Raw genomic sequence first — 21706 nt, forward strand, 5'->3', positions numbered from 1 at the left:
GTCTCCAAACCAAACAATACAAGCAAGAACAATACTACAGCTCCTAGGCATGATGTCCTCATGCATAGCCATTGTCCCAAACGCAAGACTGCACATGAGGCCCTTACAACAGTGCCTAGCCTCACAGTGGTCTCAAGCACAGGGTCACCTTCTAGATCTGGTGTTGCTAGACCGCCAAACTTACCTCTCGCTCCTATGGTGGAACAGTATAAATTTAAACATAGGGCGGCCTTTCCAAGACCCAGTGCCACAGTACGTAATAACAACAGATGCTTCCATGACAGGGTGGGGAGCACATCTCAATCAACACAACATAAGAGGACAATGGAACATACATCAAACAAAACTGCATATAAATCATCTAGAATTATTAGCAGTTTTTCAAGCACTAAAAGCTTTCCAACCAATCATAACCCACAAATACATCCTTGTCAAAACAGACAACATGACAACGATGTATTATCTAAACAAACAAGGAGGAACACATTCAACGCAGTTAAGCTTGTTAGCTCAAAAAATATGGAAGTGGGCAATCCACCATCAAATTGGTCTAATAGCACAGTTTATTCCGGGGATCCAGAATCAGCTGGCAGACAATCTCTCTCGAGATCACCAGCAAGTCCACGAATGGAAAATCCACCCACAGATTTTGAACACCTACTTCACACTCTGGGGAACACCACAAATAGACTTATTTGCAACAAAAGAGAACGCAAAATGCCAAAACTTCGTGTCCAGATACCCACACAAGCAATCCCAAGGCAATGCCCTATGGATGAACTGGCCAGGAATATTTGCTTACGCTTTTCCTCCTCTCCCTCTCCTTCCTTACCTAGTAAACAAATTGAGTCAAAACAAACTCAAACTCATTTTAATAGCACCAACGTGGGCAAGACAACCCTGGTACACAACACTGCTAGATCTGTCTGTAGTACCACACATCAAACTGCCCAACAAACCAGATCTGTTAACGCAACACAACCAACAGATCAGACACCCGGACCCAGCATCGCTGAATCTAGCAATCTGGCTCCTGAAATCCTAGAATTCGGGCATTTACAACTTAGCCAAGAGTGTATGGAAGTCATAAAGCAGGCCAGAAGGCCATCCACTAGACACTGCTACGCAAGTAAGTGGAAAAGATTTGTTTGGTACTGCCATCATAATCAGATACAACCACTAGACGCAACTCCAAAACATATAGTAAATTACTTGCTCCATTTACAAAAAGCAAAGCTAGCCTTCTCTTCTATTAAAATACACCTTGCAGCAATATCTGCATACCTGCAAACTACGTATTCAACTTCCTTGTATAGGATACCAGTTATCAAAGCATTCATAGAAGGGCTTAAAAGAATTATACCACCAAGAACACCACCTGTTCCTTCATGGAACCTAAACGTGGTTCTAACAAGACTCATGGGCCCACCTTTCGAACCCATGCACTCTTGCGGAATACAATTCCTAACCTGGAAAGTTGCCTTTCTCATCGCCATTACATCTCTAAGAAGAGTAAGTGAAATTCAAGCGTTCACAACACAAGAGCCTTTTATACAAATACATAAAAATAAGGTCGTCCTACGACCTAATCCAAAATTTTTACCCAAAGTTATTTCACCATTCCATCTAAATCAAACGGTAGAACTACCAGTTTTTTTCCCACAGCCAGATTCTGTGGCTGAAAGGGCACTACATACATTAGATGTCAAAAGAGCATTAATGTACTACATTGACAGAACAAAAAACATCAGAAAAACTAAACAGCTATTTATTGCATTCCAAAAACCTCATGCAGGTAACCCAATATCAAAACAAGGTATAGCCAGATGGATAGTTAAATGCATCCAAATCTGCTACCTTAAAGCAAAAAGACAACTGCCCATTACTCCCAGGGCACATTCAACAAGGAAAAAAGGTGCTTCAATGGCCTTTTTAGGAAACATCCCAATGCAGGAAATATGTAAGGCAGCCACTTGGTCTACGCCTCACACATTCACCAAACACTACTGTATAGATGTGCTATCCGCACAACAAGCTACAGTAGGTCAAGCTGTATTAAGAACTCTATTTCAGACAACTTCTATTCCTACAGGCTAAACCACCGCTTATGGGGAACTAACGGCTTACTAGTCTATGCATACCATGTGTATCTACAGCGACAGATGCCATCGAACTGAAAATGTCACTTACCCAGTGTACATCTGTTCGTGGCATCAGTCGCTGAGATTCACATGGACCCACCCACCTCCCCGGAAGCCTGTAGCAGTTCAGAAGTTACCTTCAATTTTGTACATTTGTATATATATTATTTAATCCTTTAATAGGTACATACTTACATTTTTCATTGCGCGGGCACTATTACTATAGTACAACTCCTACCTCACCCTCTGCGGGGAAAACAATCGAAGATGGAGTCGACGCCCATGCGCAATGAGCACAGAAGGAGGAGTCACTCGGTCCCGTGACTCGAAAACACTTCTTCGAAGAAAAACAACTTGTAACACTCCGACCCAACACCAGATGGCGAGCTCATGCATACCATGTGAATCTCAGCGACTGATGCCACGAACAGATGTACACTGGGTAAGTGACATTTTCAATATGTGGGACATCCATTGAAAAAGGCTGGCTCAGACATACTGGATGTAATTCCTGGTATGAGACACCCATGGCAAAACGCTGGCACGGACACGGAGGTGATTCTTGGCATCAAGGAGGACAGCTGTGGCATATTGAGGGGGAGCGTGTTAACATGACAAAATGCTGCCCTCTCATACTAGAGGTACATTTTGACATATGGTTACATGGAAAAAATTAATAGCAAATTTGTAGGACTCTCATATGTAAACATTGTCGTAGGGGGGCATGCATGGCAAAATGCTGTCCGTGGCACAATGGAGGGTGATTTTTTACATATTGGGACACCCATTACACATTTTGGAAAAAAAGAGGGTCAACTCCTATAGAACATCAGGTTTCATTGGTTTAGCGCACCATGAAAGGACTTATATATTTTAACGAGTGCCCTTTCAGAGCCCATGGCTTTTTACCAGGTTTTTTACCAGTTTTTTTTTTACAAGTTGCTTTAAAATGTATTATTTGACCAATTGTTTTCTAAGTTTTCTCATGGGGAGAACCCGTTCCCCCTGTTCCCGTTCAAAAGAGCTCTGGTTCATTCACTCTGCTCATTACAGGTTAGAGCAAGGAGCCCACCACTGTCAAAAGTTATGTCAGCACCTAACATAGGTGGATCCAAACAAAGCATTGTGTTAATGTTTTTGAATGACACATTGATAATGTCATTTCAGTTTTGTCAGCTATTGTGATGTCATCCAGGTTATGGTCAAGTGATATTGCTTCCAGGGAAAATTCATGGTGAAAGGTCATCTGATGTCACTTGTTTTGATGCCAGTAAGGCCAAAGGGTTTATGTTGTCACTTCCACTACCCCGGACATTTTGGTGAATTGACATCTATACCACGCAGCCATGCAGCATGGCTAGAAAAAACATTGAATAGGTCAAATAGCTCTTGTATTTCGCTGTGTCGATGCTTTTTAAGCCATGTAGCACTGCAGCACGGTTGAAAGTTAAAAACACAAAAACACAAAAATCTGCTTTACAACATTGCTAAAAAAACATTGAGAAAGCCAACAGCTCTCACATAGGCGCGATCTACTGGCTTCGGCAACTGTGGCAGGGACATTAAAATACTGGTCATGCTGAGATAAAAACAGACAGGTGGAAAACCCGAGCTGGATAGGACCGACCTCAGTCAACTCCAGCTACAATTGAAATTATCCTCATCATCGTCAGAGTAGGGAATGGAAAGCCTGTGACTGACTCACACACAACTCTCAGAACTGGTAGCTGCATGGCCTGACCTCAAGATTGGAGAGACCTCAACTTGTCAGCCTAGCAATTGCTGAGAGAATTCTATCAGGCTGCGGTTTAGGGACACCGCCAAGTGTGTTTAAAAAAAAAAAAAAGTTAGTTTCCAAAAGTTTTTTGACAGTAAAAATAAATATACTAAAAGAACCCTCACCAGAGTGGATGTAGGGCAGATGTTTGTTGTGGCTAAATACAACATAATCTGATTCACACATGCCTTATTTTCTGATGCCCATCGTACCACACTAAACTACATCCCAAGGGGAGCAGTCAACTTCTCCCACCCAGGTATGATATGTTAAGCCACGGTATATGTAGTTTGCATCCCTCGTTGTCCATACTGGCTGCACATTTCACATCCGACAAGACAGATGACCTTGTGTAAACACACCCTCACCCCACCAAGCTCTCAGATTACTCAAGCTAAAGCTAAACGTTTAGTTTGCTGCTGAAAATGAGCAACACAGTGTATAGGATGGGAGGTGTGGGGGCAATCAACAATGGAAAGTGGGAGGGACGGGAGGGACGGGTCAAGTAACAATAGAAAGCAGGAGAAGGTGGGAGGTTAGGGGCAAGCAACAGCAGAATGCAGGAAGGTAAGTAGAACAGATGCAAGCAACGACAACTGTGACCAGTACTTTCCCCATGCTCCATCGAAGGGACAAATACGTGAAGATGAAGAGAAAGTGGAACCGGCACACACTGACCACGGGGAAGCAAGGAAATGAGAAGCCAACCAATGGTGAAGCCAACCAGCGGTAAGTAATAGGCGGACTCTTAGTCCCTTTTAATTTTAAGTTAAAAGGTTCTCCAAGCAATAGCACATGCTCTGTCTCAGCAAGACCTGAACATCAAACTCTGCTACAGATAACATGAACATACCAGTGTGTAACATCTCTTCTCTCTGAAAAAGGTAATGGAGTGCCAGAATCACATGCATATTTTGCAGTACGAGAATGAACTGCTTGGGCTTTAGAGGGATAAAAACATTAAAGTTGCAGGACTTTTTGAAGTATCAGAGACCACAGGCTCCAACAAAAGATTTGTTCTGGATCGTTAGTACAAAAATATTGACATGGTTTAATCAAAGGTTGATGAAATATGGCTTTGACATGCAGTAAGCAAGCTCCAATTATTCTTTTATTGCAGTACCAGTTGGGCATTAAGGGGAGGATCATAAATAAATCTTCTCTATGGCATTTATGAACAATATTCTTCTCTATCTTTAACCTTTTGTCCTTAGTTATATTGCAATTTTGTAAAGTTGAGCAACTTTGTCAGCCATGCCCTGGGTCAAGGAGAAAGATATTCCGATGTTCGAGTATTTACATCACAGAAAAGTTGTGATTTGAGGTGGTTCTGATTCAAGCAGTGTTCATCAAGTTATGGGTTAACAAATGTCTGGAATGATATGTGATTGTGGAAATTTAGAAATAATGATCTAACCAGTTGACCAGGACTGTCTGATGGATCCTTACCAAAGAGTCCACAGAAATAATAAAGGCTTGTCATGGCAGTGTGAATGAGCAAATACAAATTGTTGAAGTTTATAAAGACTTTTTTAATGTTTTAGTGAGCTCGTCATCTTTGGAATTCAAGTGTAATTTCAAGTCTCCCAAAAAGCAATAACAGTAAAAGAATGAGCCATACATTCATATATGTATTCCTATGCATAGGTTTTCACATCAAGAAATACACATTAAATTATGGAGTAGGAGACAGCATAACTGTCGAATGTAGAAAGATATTCTTAACTGCATAAAAATTGTGAGGCTTGTAGAAAACTGCCAATCCTCTGCCTAATTTCTAGACCCAACGTAGAGCATTTTGTTGGATCTAAAAGAGTTGTCACTTATAGATGTTAGCTAGCTGTCTGTGGTAAAGGAACCATCCAGACCCTTCTCAAGATTTGATAAGATATTGTAGATAACATTTGCATTTGAAGTTGCAGTCTGACCATTTGCCAACTTGATATTTGAAGTACTTTCAACCATCAAATGAGTTTTTGCATCACGGATTGGTATAAGTACAAACACAAACATAGCAACACACGTTTATTGTAGAAAAGCATTTTTTGGTCATTGATACACATATGAGTTTACCTGGAGGTATGTTTTAAAAAATATAGGGCAGATTAATGCAGCCCTTACTTGGCCCTTTAATGGCCTTTACTAGGCAGCACCAAAGAGCAGCACCCTTAAATAAGCAATTCTCCAACACAGACAATTGGAAACAAATGTTTATGTGATCTAGTCATGTATCAAGTGGCGAACTACAGGATGAAGGCAATACGGCCATCATCAAGAACGACGAAGAACTAACTTGCATGTCACCACAGAGGCTCTCATTCTTGGTTTTGGCAGAAGTGAATGGCACTTTTTCTTTTTTTTTTTTTAAACATTTTATGTATTATTTTTTTTTATAAATGTATTCTTTACACACCTCCAGGGCAATTCAGCTACTTTCATATCCACTTCAGTCAACATAATTCAGATAAAGTGCAACTAAAGAAGTTTGATAAAAGGGGAGAGAATATGTACTACTTTAGCACATTTGGTCCACCAGAAAAGATAATATTCCACATATTAGTAAACCAGTGGTATCAGTGTCAATTGAGATAGCTTACCAGACATTAACACGTTCTCTGGGAATCAACAAAGTCCATCACATTTAAATGGATTATTTACTAAGAGGAATTGAGGCATGCAGTCCTTGCAAAAACTCTAAAACAAAATATTTGAAAGATAATTGTCATCCGACTAACATGTCTTGGTGACATGAATATTTAAAAATTAACATAAAAAATTAAATGGTTGTAATAATGCTGTTTGAATCAGACAACATTACTTGGTTTTAAGGCTAACATTTTAAAGATGTTCTTTGTTGCTCTAGCACGCATTCTCATCTACAAGGATGTGCTTATGTTGTTTCTCAATTCCAGGTACCTCATCCCTTGCAATCATGTGATGCTAAGCCAGAAGAGGGCTGTCAAAGACCTAGATTTCTATGGCAGAACTGCAGACAAGTTCCTGTCTTTGATTCCTAAGTGCTGCCAACATGAAAGATTCCCATCCCCAGATCAGGAGGAAGAACATGCCACTTGGTCTAAAGGTGAGAAACTCACTAATGATTTTAAAGTCCATGGCTTATCCTTGACAGTCACTTGACACCTGCGTTCATTTAGTATCTGAATGTTTTGTTTGAAGAGCTGGACTGTTCCTATTGGAAGAAAAGGAGGGTCAAGACTGATCCGTATATATGGCCGAGTCCAAACTGAGGTTGCATAGGCAGCAAAAGAATGATGGGTTCAAACACTAGTCTGAATGATTGGTAATGGTTAGATTTATTGAAAGCATTCCTCCCATCACCTTTTGTATGTTTCATGTAACGTCCTAAGTGGCCAAGTGTATGCCCAGAAATGGGTCTTTTGCTCACAGTACCACTGGAGCCAAGGTGCACCCGACTGATGAGCCCTAATCAGCGCACAGCTCGACTTGGGCTGCTGGTGTTTTGGTTCAAAGAGGGCCTGGCCTGGCTGTTCGGGCTGAACTGTTCTATTGGAACATTGGAACAGGGTCAAGAGTGCTTTGCATATGGCTGGGTACAGACTTAGGTTGCATAGTAAGCAAAGAACAATAGGTTGGAGTGCTACCCTGTGCGATTGCCAGTGGCTGGACTTACTGTAAGAATTCCTCCCATCCCTTTTTGCGTGTTTTATTCAACTTGAAACTGCTGTCACGGACCTTAAGCACGGCAGGAGCCCGGCACAACCCGGTCTAGAGCTGAAGAATGATACGCTATGGGTTTCATCAGATTCCCCATGACTCTGTACGAAGACCCCAAGTGTGCAAATCCATCACTTTTATGACAATACCTAGTACAAGGTTTGGCATAGTCTGGTAGCCCTAAAGCAGGTGCAAAAGCTAGTTCCTGCTTAATTTTCACAAATGCAACTTCAATGTCAATAGACCACTGCAGGGGTTCACGGGTACCTTTTCTGACATAATTCCACTTAGGCTTCACCATTTCACTAGGATCCGCTTTCTGCAGTACCCAGCCATGCCAGAAAGGTAGATATTGGGAACACAGCTATAGGGCTTGGCAACTTATGAAAGACCTCCACTCAGTCAGTGGACAGGTGGAGCTTCCCAGCAGAGATTTCATGACCAAGCCACAGATGCCAAAGGATGATCATCAACATATTGGACTAGATTTGAACCCCGGCAGAGAACAAACGTATCTTGAACCTTCTTCAGAACCTAGGAAAAAAATTGAAGGGGACTCTGTAAATCTTTAAAGAATTTGAGTCCATGGAAGTTGAGACCCTCGGAATGTGAACAGAATAGATACCAACCCTCCTCGTGTATGGGGATTGAGAAGACAGTGGAAGAAATGTCACCACAGTAAACAATTAGGCATTCGCATGGATGCAATAAGGGATTGTGGCTGAGTTGAAGACCAGAGGGAACCTTGCTGGCTTTCCCCGCTTTGCATATCAGGAAAATTGTGGTATTACATCTACTAACAATAGGTAACTAAACCCCCTTACTTCATTGCATCTGCTATTACATGGTGGATCCCTTCCTCTGCCTCAGTTTTAATGGTTTCTGAGGGTTCAGGATTTCTTCTTTTGAAGGTCCATCTTCCCCTTCACCGGTTCCATTGACGATATGAACCCCAGGTCATTGGCCTCTGTAGAGCACAGTGTGGATAGAATCTGTGATGGAAAGTTGGTTAAGTCAGAAGACCTTGCAGTTTCATTAGTATTAGGCGATGTGTTGTCTTACACACTAGTGCAAGTATTCTGTTTTCTTGTTGACAAGGTATATTTAAGAGCACACTTTCTGTAGTGCAAAAAAAAAAAACAGTACAGTTTAGTTTACAGGGAATATCCGTACCTAACACATTAGTTTGGTAAGTGAGGCTGAGCAAAAAGGAACTTTTATTACTAATGGGTCCCAGAGAAATGGAAACGGTATCAAATTGTATAGTGAGGAACTTGTTGATTAGAAATACCAACTGTGTTTATGAACATGCCTGAGAGGGGTAGAGAGATTTGTAGAGCTAAGCGAGTAGTGTCCATATCAGTGAGCAAGGTCATGTGCTTGCCATTAATGATACAATCTAGGTATGGGCGATCCACTGGGATTAAGGTGTTTGTGGCACAGGTGGAACCTCTAAGGCTGTCCTAAAATTTAGGATTAGAGATTTGAGTATTCTGATAAAATGCAGATTCACTGGGAGGGTTGATTCATTTGATACAAAATTGGGGTTGTTCAGTCTCCAACGCCCCAGCTGTCAACAGGTAAAACATGACCCGCCTGCTCCTGGGGTCTTTTCCCTATTAGAAATAGTGATACTCTATGTGTATATTTGGATATGTCAGTGAAAAAGTAGCTGAGATCAGTCTTGAAGTCGTATAAGGGGTTCATCCTTACAGCCAGAGGGAGTGAGATCCATATGCTGGGGCTCTTCCTGAGAACGAATAATGCAGCGTTTTTGACTTTTTAATAGAGGGGAGTTCCAGAAGGAGCGATTCCTCACATCAAAGTGACATAAGAGAGAAACAGCGTCTCCCGAGAATACTGATTGATGTGTCAAGTAGTTAGAAAATGTCTCATGTTATAGCCTTGTGAACAATAGAGGCCAGCTTAAATATACTTTTCTCCTCAGTTGGAACTCATTCTAGGGTGATAAGGATTGGAATAATGTGGTCTGATCTTCTATCACCAACTATTAGTCGAGCTGCTGCTCTAATAGCTGTTTTTAAAGGCCATGGTGGAATTTGGTATCTGGTCTTGTTAGTATTCTATGAGAGACTTCATTCCCCGGAGAAGTCTGATTTGGTCTTGGCCCACTTTAGCTAAAGCAATAATGTGGACTCGCAGGTTCAGTTTGTGTCTAGAGTTTGCTTTTTGGACAACAGATGGCTTACAGCCAAGTAAATGTTTATTGCATCAATCCAGGATTGGAGTGGAGTGGTGTAGTGCGGAAAGGAAAACAGTGAAACTCTGTTTTTTCAGTGTTCATTTTGAGGTTGTGTAGAGACAACTGTGTCTTAGAATGTAGTGTCTTTACCAGACTGATCATGCCCAGTTAAAAACGATACTTTCAGTACAACTGGCAGTCATCCGCTTATAGATGAAATGGTATGTGGGATTTTGCAGCATTAAATCTCTTCTAGATTCACATATTTTGCACAGTTCCGCCTGCTAATGGTTAGGTCTGAAAGTGTTTTTGTTTTTATTAACTTTTCTTAGTTTGTGAGTGAGTGTCGACATGAGTGGAGCCCTTGTATGACAACGACCGCGATCCTGCCATGCCAATGCCCACCACCTTAGATACTTTTTTTCTGCAGTTGGGTATTGAGGTGCATCGTGACAGCTACCTACGATTTCTTTGTAAGACACCAAGAAGTCCTAGAAAAACACCTGAAAGCAGTTGAGAAGTCACCAAGATCTACGCTGGAGAGAGGTTTGTCGTTGGCATCGATAGTCAGAGAAGCGTATGTAGTCAACGTGAGATCCCGGAGATTCAGCAACACCATTTTAGAATAAAAGCACGTTGTTCAGCTTTTTCCACAGGAAGTTTGCTTTGAATGAAGAACACCTGCTTTGTATGTTCTGCTTCCCAACAGACCACAAGTCGAAGTACTGCATCTCATGCTCATACTTGAAACCAAGAACTCTGATACAAAGCTATAAAAATCTTTAAGCCCTTTGGGCGGCTTTAGATATGGTGAGCCTATCAGAATTGAAAAGGAATAAAAGGGGTGCTCTGTCGATGGAGTAAATGGGGCTCTTCAATGTTGAGGGGGAGGAAGCTCAAGGGAAACTCTCGACTTCGAGGCTTCATTTGGGATTGAGGAAAACCAAAGACAACACCTTAAAACTGTATTTCTGCATGCCAAAAGCCACCAGAGGTGCCCAAAGATGAGGCAGCCAGGCTAACGCCTAAAACGCCGAAGCAGAAGACTATAAACCCAAAAAACAAAAAAGGAAGTCGGAGGAGCCAGAGAAACTTCCCATCCTACTGGTTAAGTGAGACTCCCCTGTAAGGATGCGCCGAAGGGCATTGCCTCAATTTCCTATGACAATCAAGCATGGAAAGGAAATGAGTCCTGGGCGCCCCCGAAGAGAAAGTGCCATGGAGACCATATATCCTCTGATGTCCTCAAGCTAGAGAGGAAAACGAGGGCATTCGAGGCAGAAATAGAAAATCTGCTTAAAAAGAAGAAAACTTTCAAGAAAGCCATTACACCGCTGAAGGAAGCTGAAAGTTAAGGGGTTAAAAAGCTAGCCCGGGACACTTTGGTGCCAAAGCAGGAGGCAGCGCAGCGCGAGGTAGGGCAAGAGATGGGGCAAGAGGAAATTATCTCTTTCGGCACAGACCGCAAAGACATAGGTTTCGGCATACCACAAGAGGAAATGTTTTGGGAAGACATCGAGGCAGAGTAACCTCAGCTGGAAATCGATATCTACCCCTCAAGGCGATTTCCTCAGAGTGACATCTCAGCCTACCGCAGGGTGGTAAAGAAAGCTGCTAATGCCTTTGGGGTGGAGATGAAGATAGAGAAAGAGGACACAGGTTTACTCCTCAAACCGCTCAGCCCAGTATGCAAAAGAACCTTTTTCTGCTAATGTTCCTGCGCATAGTTCAGCAGGGATCGGAGATTTTCTCATAGCCAGAGACTGCTAAAGCAGTCACCGCATGTATAGAGAAGTACAGACCATCCATCACAACCCAAAGTATATACAGTGGCACGTGAACTCAACTCTGTCATAGTAACTGCCGTGAGGAATAGAGCCATGTCCCCTGCACCGGTTGGGCCCCACGAGGCATGCAGAGCAAGGGTTTGGGGGCAGTGGGCAGGAGAATGGAGAGCAGCCGACACACAGTGGTGGCTAGTGAACTTGAATGCCCTGAGTAAGCAGACACGTCCATCAACACTGGGAAGACGGAGGATCTTATGTTGCATCTCTCAGAAGAATGCAGAAAAGGGCAAAGAATATAATTGAGGGAGAAAAAGACATTGCTAACTAACTCCTGCCTCAAGTCGGCACTCAGGGCCATGGGGGACCTTCCATGCCTGCAGACCCTCATCCAGGAGAATTACTCAACCAGACAGGAGAGGTCAGGGGAGGCATGGTTCTTCTGTACAGGTGCAAAGACAACTAATGGTCAACGAATTCTCAGGTCCCACACTGGGACAACAGCAAAAGACAAAACTCTTTTATTTGTGCTTCACTGATGCATTTTCAAATTGCCACTTCAGTGTAGTATTACACGTTTCTGATTCCATTGTTTGCACGGTCACCTGGTCTATATGTGCATTGTAATTATTTCTTGCATGACTCCTTTCGTTCATAAACCATTATTGTTATTTATTCTAACCGTAGCGCCTGTATTTCAGTGTTACCATCATCTTTCCTTTTTGACTGTTCATACTGTGAAATTTAGCTGTGTAGAGTGGAGCAACAAAGAAGCAACTTTGCTAAGTTTTATTCCTCCCTTGAGCAATCCTGGATAGAGCCTGCAAAGACTTTAGTTATAGCTAATCAAAGGTGTATAAAAATGTTTGTGCTTCTGAGTAATGCAGATTGAGGCGGGATTAGCACTCATTTATATAGAAAGCATCTTTGGCGTGAAGGCAGCCTCCTTTGTCATGCATTCTGATGTAAAACATTTTTAGGAAATTAAAGGATTGTGGTCTGTAACAAAGCTGTTTGCCCCTAAAGTCAAATTAATGAAGGTTTCTCTTCCATATAGGTCACGGGAGCCCCAGTATTGACACCTCATCAGTAACCACTGTTCCGAAGCCATCTACACCATCCAGGTTGGCTTTCTTTATGCGACAGCAGAGCTTCACTGCTGAGCCCACCCCAACACCACGTTCACCTGGACTCAAATCACCAGAAACACCAGTGGGAAGCCCTCGTCATGGTCCATTGAAATGGGAGGAAGTTTCTGAATTGGAATCCAACTACCTCGCGTACCTGCAAGAAGCCCGGGCAAGCATTGATTACTGTGTGTGGGCTTGCAGAGCATGGTCTGCTCCTTATGATGGTGATAACCCCAACCCAGCAAGCTTCACTGTCCCCACACCAGATGAGAACTCAATAACCTTGAGTGTAAACTACTTTGGTGCAGAGCAGAGAAGTAGTGGCCTGCTACGCCACTCTTTAAAATCAGGCTCCGACAATGGAGACTATGACATCAGACTTAAAGGTTCCAATAACATCACTCCTCGGACTAAAAAAAGAACCCTACAGGAGGCCGCAGTGCACAGGCGCAGGACAATGGAAAATAAAGAAGGCGAGGGAAGCCCCGGGGATTACGCACAGAATAGGAAGGACTCTGGCACTGTTTTTAATGGGTCCTATGGTACCAATACAGGCTTTATAAACTGCGTGAGCAGAACTGAAGGGAGTCGGCCAGACAGGGGCGATGGAGATTTAGTTGTGAAAAAAGTGCGAAGGGACATAGGAAAGGAGTCGCACGGAGGGAGGGAGGAACCTTGTGTATCAGAAACTGATAGAAGAGGACAGTTGGAACAGTTGCCAAAATTACCGGAAACTAATTGCAAGCCTTTGTTGTATGAGAACAACACAAGTGAAGGATTGCCAGTAGTTACTGAAAATGGATCAGTTGAACCAGATTCCAGTTCGTCAAGCCCCGAAAGTCCTTCTGTCTTCAATCCTCGAACAGAGACCTCCACAGCCAAGTGGGAGCAGTTGGAAACCATGGATAACCTAATAGATAGGCTATTAGACAGTGCACCCACGGAAGCCAACGGGGCAACCCTTAATATTGAGAAGTTCTCAAAGGAATTGGAAGAAATCGAAGGGCAGATGAACAATGGTGAGATAGGGAGGGATACTGCCCCAGTGGTCGCGGAGCTTCCCCTGTCTCTTGAAGAAGAGGAGGCATACCAGAGGTTTGCAAGCCTGCCTGCCAATGAATCTCCCGCAAGGGACAGCAGTCGGGGCCCGTCCAAGACAGACGTTCTTTCTCAGATCCTCACAAGTCCTTTGAGAACACTTGGTCAGCCCCTCAGCCAGCCTTTCACTGGTAAAGATATTTTGTGTTGTTCTTTGTTAAATATGGAACATGTGTTCAAAACAATACTTGTATTCCAGGGTTGGGGTTTCACAAATACCAGGCCCAAAATGTAATGCATTGTTTGGAAGTCATTTTCCCACCGTAGTCTGAACTCAAAGAGCTCCTGATCATTATTAAATGTTTACAGATTTCTTTCAGGTATTATGGACCAACCACATCTAATGTTTTCAGGACTAAACGGATACTTAAATTATACTGATTTACATTCACTACTCTTATTATGGTATTTAGTCAAATGCCCTGTCATCAGAGTCAGGTGGCCTCTTGTCTCCTTCAGCAAGTCTTGACTTTTCAGCCAACTAAAAGTCAGTATTCCTGCATGGTATTACACATTTTACACGTAACTCATCTACTCTGCATGCCACACCCACCTAACCTCGTAACTTTCACCCTCAATGTAATGCAAAGCCCTTGGGCTAAGCTTTGTGCCATCCCTTCTCCATTCTTATACTTATAGCCACAGACCATGACCTACCAACCAAAGAGAGAAAAATAGACTCAAGATGTCTTTAAACACTTTTCTCAAGGACTTTGTCCAAGAAAACCTCAAGCAGCCTGACAGCCAGGCCACCTACCACCAGACCACCATTAGAAGCAAAGCATTATTCTAGGACGTCAATCACTAACTCAGTGTCCCAGAACCACCAATCCCAGGATCGGTTGTCACATGCAGCACCGTCAATCACTTCACTGAAAAGATAAAAAAGATCAGCTTCCCCATTGTCGTTACTCGGCAGGCATCCACACTGCCTGCAGTTCTTGATCTTTTCACAATCCAGTGGACCACTTTCAACCACCTCTTATACACTTAATTGACCAGCATCCTCAACACTCACAAGGCCAAAGCCTATGAAGATTGTTGTGTATAGTGTTGTAGCTTTTTGTTTCATTTTAGCATCAACTGTCTTAAACTCCCACCACAATTCACTTCACAAGGTGGCATGCATCCTTCTACATTTATTTCTTGGGAGCTAGTAAAAGAAGATGGTACGTGCCCAGTGATGTTTGTTGCAGGTGGTAGTCCCCTTCTGCATGCTGCTTGATTGGTGATCCTCTCTTTGGGTTCATAGCTTGCTGTAAACCACTGTTGCCCCATTTGTTGAGAAGTTCAGTGGACACCCACAATATACCAAGAATTACCTCCATTTTGTAATGGCTAGCATGGTTTATCACAGTGTGCCAGGAATTACCACTAGGGCAAGGTCTGATGTTTTTCGCAAATACACAAACATAACAACTTTACCCCGACTACATCACCCAGAGTACAGTATCACCAAACAGCAGTCAGTATTTTTAAGGGAGTATTGGACCTTTAAAGTTAGTGAAGGGAATCCATAGACATTCATTTTTTCAGCTAAAACATATTTTCGTGGAAAATCCATCATTAGCTTTAAGATTGTGCAAAAGTGTAGTGTGGGCACCAACAGAGGGTCTGTACTAGAAGGCGTAGCATCAAAACAGAGCAGTTGTGCTGCGTAACGTGAACTAGGCAGTGCGGTAGGAGGTGCATAGCCCTGTTGAATGGTGTGCAGTGACTTTTGTGTGTGGTTAATTATGCCACAGGTGGCTGTTCGCTATTTTGAGGATGATAGTGGAGTAAGCCACAGGTTGTAGTTTACTATGCTGTTCTGACTTATACTTGGGTCAGCCATGTATTTACCTACTGTTATATTATTGCTTGACCTCCTCAGATATTTCCGTAAGATTTACCTTTTGTCTGGAATATATATCCTGAATTACATTCCTTTGTCCTGAATTGGTAGTCACTGCCCAGAATTTGCCTCCATCCCAGGTGGTCAAACTGTGAGATAGTAGTGGATGCGAAAACAGCTCCTAACTCAGTGAGGGAGCAGTGGCAGCACATATATCAGTTTTGAAGAATATTCTCTTTCAACCTGTGCCTAGAATTTTCAACCTTTGGTATTGAGCTGTTTTTGTAGGGTCTCATGTGGGCTGCATCGCTCCATCATTTGTGTGCGGGACGTCTACATCCTTGTCAAAGACAAAGGTGAAGGGAGAGATGTAGATACTCACATGGCTTTACTTCCCCATGCAATGGACACAGTTTACACCGTATCCCTTTAGTGACAAGTTTGAAAATGTAGAGGGATTAGTTGAGTTACATAGAATAGTCGAGGTATCAAGTTCACTCTTAGGCAAGCTATTTGCCCAGACCAAGTGGTCTTAAATCTGTCCCACGTGTAGAGGTCCCTAAGAAGAAATTCTAAAAGTGGAGGAGTATTAGAGTCAAGCTAATCAGATGTATACTGGACTGAATTTTTAGTTTGGGGCGCTGGACACCACTGAGAAGCAGTTTGAGCTCAGAACCTCTGCAACTCCACAGGAGCAAGATGGGATCCCCCTTCTCCTCCTCCCCCTCCCCCCACTCCAGACACAACAACCAACCGAATTGGAGAGGTTAACTTTAGAGGTAGAGAAGTTGTTTAACTCCTCCATGTGTACAGGCAGTGAAATTCAGGACTGGTCGGGAAACACAGGACTTCATCAGGAAATATTAACATTAACATTTGGGCCCACTGTCACACAACAGGTGATGGTATTGGAGTTTATCTATTGTACCGTGGGCTCCATTGTCAGAGCAGAAGAGGTGATGAAGGACAACCTTGCCTTGCTCCTCTGTAAACAAGAGAGTCATAGTAATATTAACTATTCATGGTTATGTATGGTACAACATTTTCAGCATATAAATCTGGATGACAGGAGCCAATGTTGTCTTTCCGGGACCCTCCTGAAAAAGTACCAGTCAGCTCTGTGACACATCCTATACAGATCCAACAATTGAAGATAGTCTGATCGAAATAGTTTAACTCCAGTTGTATATTACCCACAGCTGTCTGCATTTTATGATTCCTGACTACCCAGATGAATGATCTTGGGCCATACATTGCCATGACAAGTGGTCAAAGTTTGGTGAACATTTTTACATCATAACTTAGTAAAGGTATTTGTCTACAAAACACACAAGAATTAGGATTGTTGTTCGATTTGTTAAACATCTTCCCCAAAGGCCCCATCATGAGATCCTGATATGCATTATAGAAACAAGCTGTGAAGCCAATTGGGCCTACAAGACTTTAGCTGAACTATTAAGTTCCTCTTGTTGCTCACAGGTCTCAGCATCCAACACCACAACCTGCTCAGATTTAGTATTATGTTTAATAGCAGTACATGCCTGAACTAACTTAATTTTGTAGCCCAATAGTTGATATCAGCCTTCTCCCCTCTTTCGTAGTAGACTTGTTTTATGCAAAGCATCTTGGAAGCCATTGACCCCATTATGAACTGTTCTACCTCTCTCAAGTCTCAAACAGTTCTTTGTTTATTTTAAGGGAACTGGTCACTCTTGTTGTTTCAGCTGCTCTATGTGTGTCATCGCTCCTAGTTTGGTCAAGCCTAAATAAAGTGCTGTAGAAGTTCTTCTCTAACAATAGCTTTAGCAGCATCCCACGCCATCAACCAGGAGACATTATCAGTTACTTTCTCAAGAAAGTAGTTTTCTGATGCCTCTCTCATTTGAACCTCTGGGGACAAGATCACAGAATGTTATGTAATTCATTTGCCATTGCTGGTAAGTTGTGTGCCTTCGTGGGTAAGGTGGGTGCCAAATCACAGGCGCCACTCAGGCAGTAGTTGGGTGCCTGTTGAACCTGCCAGAACGGGACGGACCACAAACCTATGAATAGGGAATAAATCAATTCTTCAGAAGTGTTAGAATAAAAAGTAAAATCATTTCTCTCTACAAGGTGGCCTCTCCGAACATATCCCTAATCTAATTTTGTAATGTCCCCCATCAACATTGGGGCAGGAGGTGTTCAGGGAGGAGCCTAAGGGCCTGTATTAGCTACGCTGAGTTCACCTCCCACCAACGGATTGCCCATTGTAAAACCTACAGTAAAGAGCAACAAGTCAGCAAAAAAACTCCACATTTTCCTCACAACCATATACAGCGATTAATGCCACAATTCTCCAGCCGAACCTTGCACTCAGTCCTAAGATTCACATTTCTTTATTTAGATGAACAACATCCAATCAGAAGCATTTACATGTACAAAATATTATTGCCACTCCTTTCGTTTTGGTGTGGGCCGAGGAGTGCTAGAGGAATGGTAGAGATACATCCACACCCAGCAAGTGGATTTCCTGTAGCTTCACAGTGAGCTACTGCAGCAACGTTCTCCTCTTCATTGAGGAACTCATCCATTGAAGATCAAGAGCAGGTCTGTTAGTTAGAGTTGTCAGTTACCTGTCTGATGACTCTGTAGCTATTGGACAACAGTGGTATCCATTCAAGTATCCAGGCATCACAGTGGGTTTGATAGTACAGTTTACCAGTATCAATGAGTCCTGCTCAAGAACATAATTATGAAAAATCTCACCAAAATGAAGGGTCCAATATCTTCAATATTAGTCTGAGTTCACACGAGGGTAGCCTTTCTGATTGCTCTCTGTCATCCATTATAGGGTAGGCTGTGTACGTTAGTGCCCTTGGCACTTACTGCAGCCCTTTCATAGCTCACCACTCGCGTTCAGGTAGTCATCTCACCAGAAACACAAGTCTTCGAAAAGTAAATATGAGAAAAGGTGAGGGCAGATAACTACTTGTGATCCCGCACACCAGTCAGGTGGGTGCCACAGTTTGCTTACAGTCTAGCTCCTGCATTCACTTGGCTGATCTGGATGTATTCTACTGGAACTGCATTTTTATAGAGTAAGCCGCAATTGGGGTCGTAGCACCAGAGTTCAATGAGGTCACATCCGATCATGTCCTTGTAATGACCACGTCTCAAACTGTTGAATTGTCAAGTTAGACTCTTGCAGTTGGACAACTCCACACTGAGTGAACTCCACCTCGTAAAATGGAGAAAATGACAAAAAAGACAAATTGATGAATAAGTGTAGAAAAATATGACACTTTCTTGCAATTCCTGTAATACTGTTAGTACGAAAAACATTAGAAAGTAAAAAATGTGTAGTTGTTTATGTCCTAAGTCTGGTGCAACACAAAACAGAAAGGCGAATGGGGAGGGGAGGCCTGTGGAGGTCCCAAGACATCACAACTGGGTGGGAAAGACTGCGGGGGACTACAGGAGGAGAAATGTAAAAGGTGGGGCACGAGTGTTGTATGAGAAGGGTTAGCAGTGCTATGACCCAATAGACAGATGGAGAAAGGGTTTATAAGTCAAGCAAAAGTAGACTGGGGGCTGTTACTGCAGAAATAAGAAACATGTTTTTCAGGGATGGAGAGGGGGTCAAATAGGAGAGGAAAAGAAGTGGATAGAGAAGAAGTGAGGGAATCTGGGGTAGGTGCCCTCTGTGCTCAAAAACTGTGTGGAATATGGCAGCCTTATTTTGAACTGGATGTTTGAATTGCCAGTTAATGGAAATTTTAGCTCAGGTGTGATCCATACCTGTACAACACTAGCGTCGGAGTGTTGATCGCCATGTAGTCCCACCGTTCTGTTAGCACAAAAATATGATCCACATGTGTAATATCCAACCAGACAATGGAATAACAAACGTGAACACTTTGAATCCAGTGAATAACATTGTGTTCGATGGCATCTGTCGCTGTAGATACACATGGTCTGCATAGCTCGCCATCTGGTGTTGGGTCGGAGTGTTACAAGTTGTTTTTCTTCGAAGAAGTGTTTTCGAGTCACTGGACCGAGTGGCTCCTCCTTCTGTGCTCATTGCGCATGGGCGTCGACTCCATCTTCGATTGTTTTCTTTCCGCCATCGGGTTCGGACGTGTTCCTGTCGCTCCGAGTTTCGGAACGGAGAGATAGCTGAAAACGGAAGATTTTCGACGGTATCGTTGCGATCCGGTTCGAGATAAACACAGACGACAACGCATTGAACATCGAAGCGCTTCGGTGCCCTTCGGGGTAGATTTCGGCACACCGTCGGGGCCTAGTCGGCCCGACCGCGTGGAGAACAACGCCGATGGAACGGACCCCGTTTCGATTCTGCCCTGAATGCCACAACAAATATCCCTATACGGACCAACACTCGGTCTGTAACCTGTGCCTGTCACCCGAGCACAGCGAAGAATCCTGTGAGGCCTGTCGGGCGTTCCGGTCCCGAAAAACTCTGCGCGACCGTCGAGCGAGAAGACTGCAGATGGCGTCCACGCCAAAGGAGCATCGACAGTTCGAGACAGAAGAGGAACAGGAAGAATCCTTTTCCATCCAGGATTCAGACTCCGACGAACTCGACAATACAAAAACTGTGAGTAAGACGTCGAGATCAGAAATTAAAAAAGGCAAAAAGGCCCAGGGGACGCCACTGCCAACCGGCCATGGCTCCACCCAACTTCACGATGACCAACAATCGGCACCGAAAAAGGCCCATTCAGTGTCGAGATCGTCCGACTCCGGTCGAGACACCGGCACTCAGCCTCCTCGGGACCGAGAGAGTGCTAAACAGAAGCATCGACACCGAGAGTTCGGTGTCGACACGGATCGACGCCGAGACAGTGGCGCCGAAGACCATAGAGGCCAAGATTTTTCGGCACAAAAGAAGAGGAAGGTTACCTCGGAGCCGAAAAAACAAACAACAGGGTTTTCGGAGCCGAAAAAAGCACCAACAGACCCAGTTTCAGGCTCCTATACTGAAGAACTTTCTATGTCTTCACAAATGAAAAGACACAGATTCGAACAGGAACTGCAATCCACTGAAGTGGATCACACACAAAAGCGTATCTTTATTCAGCAGGGGACAGGGAAGATCAGTACCCTTCCACCTGTCAAAAGAAAGAGAACACTTCAGTTTGTAGCACGAGAGGCTCCTCAGCAACAAACAGCAAAGACTGTAACACCTCCTCCCTCGCCTCCACCTGTAACTCCGGCTTCGCCAACTTACACCCCGTCACATTCGCCAGCTCACACCGCCATGAGCCACGACGACCAAGATCATGACGCGTGGGACTTGTACGATGCACCAGTGTCTGATAACAGCCCAGACACATACCCAACTAGGCCATCACCACCTGAGGACAGCACAGCCTATTCACAAGTGGTGGCTAGAGCAGCTCAGTTCCATAATGTGGAACTACACTCTGAACAAGTAGAGGATGACTTTTTATTTAACACCCTCTCCTCCAACCACAGCTCCTACCAAAGCCTGCCTATGCTCCCAGGCATGCTACGCCATGCAAAAGAGATATTCAAGGAGCCAGTTAAAAGTAGGGCAGTAACGCCTAGAGTGGACAAAAAGTATAAGGCGCCTCCTACGGACCCTGTATTCATCACCTCTCAGCTGCCACCAGATTCTGTGGTGGTAGGGGCTGCCAGAAAACGGGCAAATTCACACACTTCTGGGGATGCACCTCCCCCAGATAAAGAAAGCAGAAAGTTCGATGCAGCCGGGAAGAGGGTCGCTGTCCAGGCAGCAAACCAGTGGCGCATCGCAAACTCACAAGCGCTGCTAGCGCGATACGACAGAGCCCACTGGGATGAGATGCAGCATCTCATTGAACATCTCCCAAAAGATCTACAAAAAAGAGCAAAACAGGTTGTTGAAGAGGGTCAAAACATTTCCAACAATCAAATACGCTCCTCTATGGATGCAGCAGACACAGCCGCAAGGACCATTAATACGTCGGTTACCATCCGTAGGCACGCATGGCTCAGAACGTCTGGATTCAAGCCAGAAATTCAGCAGGCAGTACTTAAC

The 21706-nt window shown here is 43.6% G+C and overlaps 1 protein-coding gene across 2 annotated transcripts in view; it reads left to right on the forward strand.

Moving 5' to 3' along the window:
- Positions 1-21706, forward strand: part of FHIP1B (FHF complex subunit HOOK interacting protein 1B) — a 355560-nt gene that overhangs the window by 285772 nt on the left and 48082 nt on the right. For both annotated transcript variants that reach the window (XM_069203674.1, XM_069203676.1), the window contains exons 9-10: positions 6831-7000; positions 12659-13960. In XM_069203674.1, the coding sequence (XP_069059775.1) occupies positions 6831-7000; positions 12659-13960 (1472 nt within the window). The remainder of the gene's footprint in view (positions 1-6830; positions 7001-12658; positions 13961-21706) is intronic.

The sequence above is a fragment of the Pleurodeles waltl genome, chromosome 8 (assembly GCF_031143425.1).
Source record: "Pleurodeles waltl isolate 20211129_DDA chromosome 8, aPleWal1.hap1.20221129, whole genome shotgun sequence".
NCBI lineage: Eukaryota > Metazoa > Chordata > Amphibia > Caudata > Salamandridae > Pleurodeles > Pleurodeles waltl.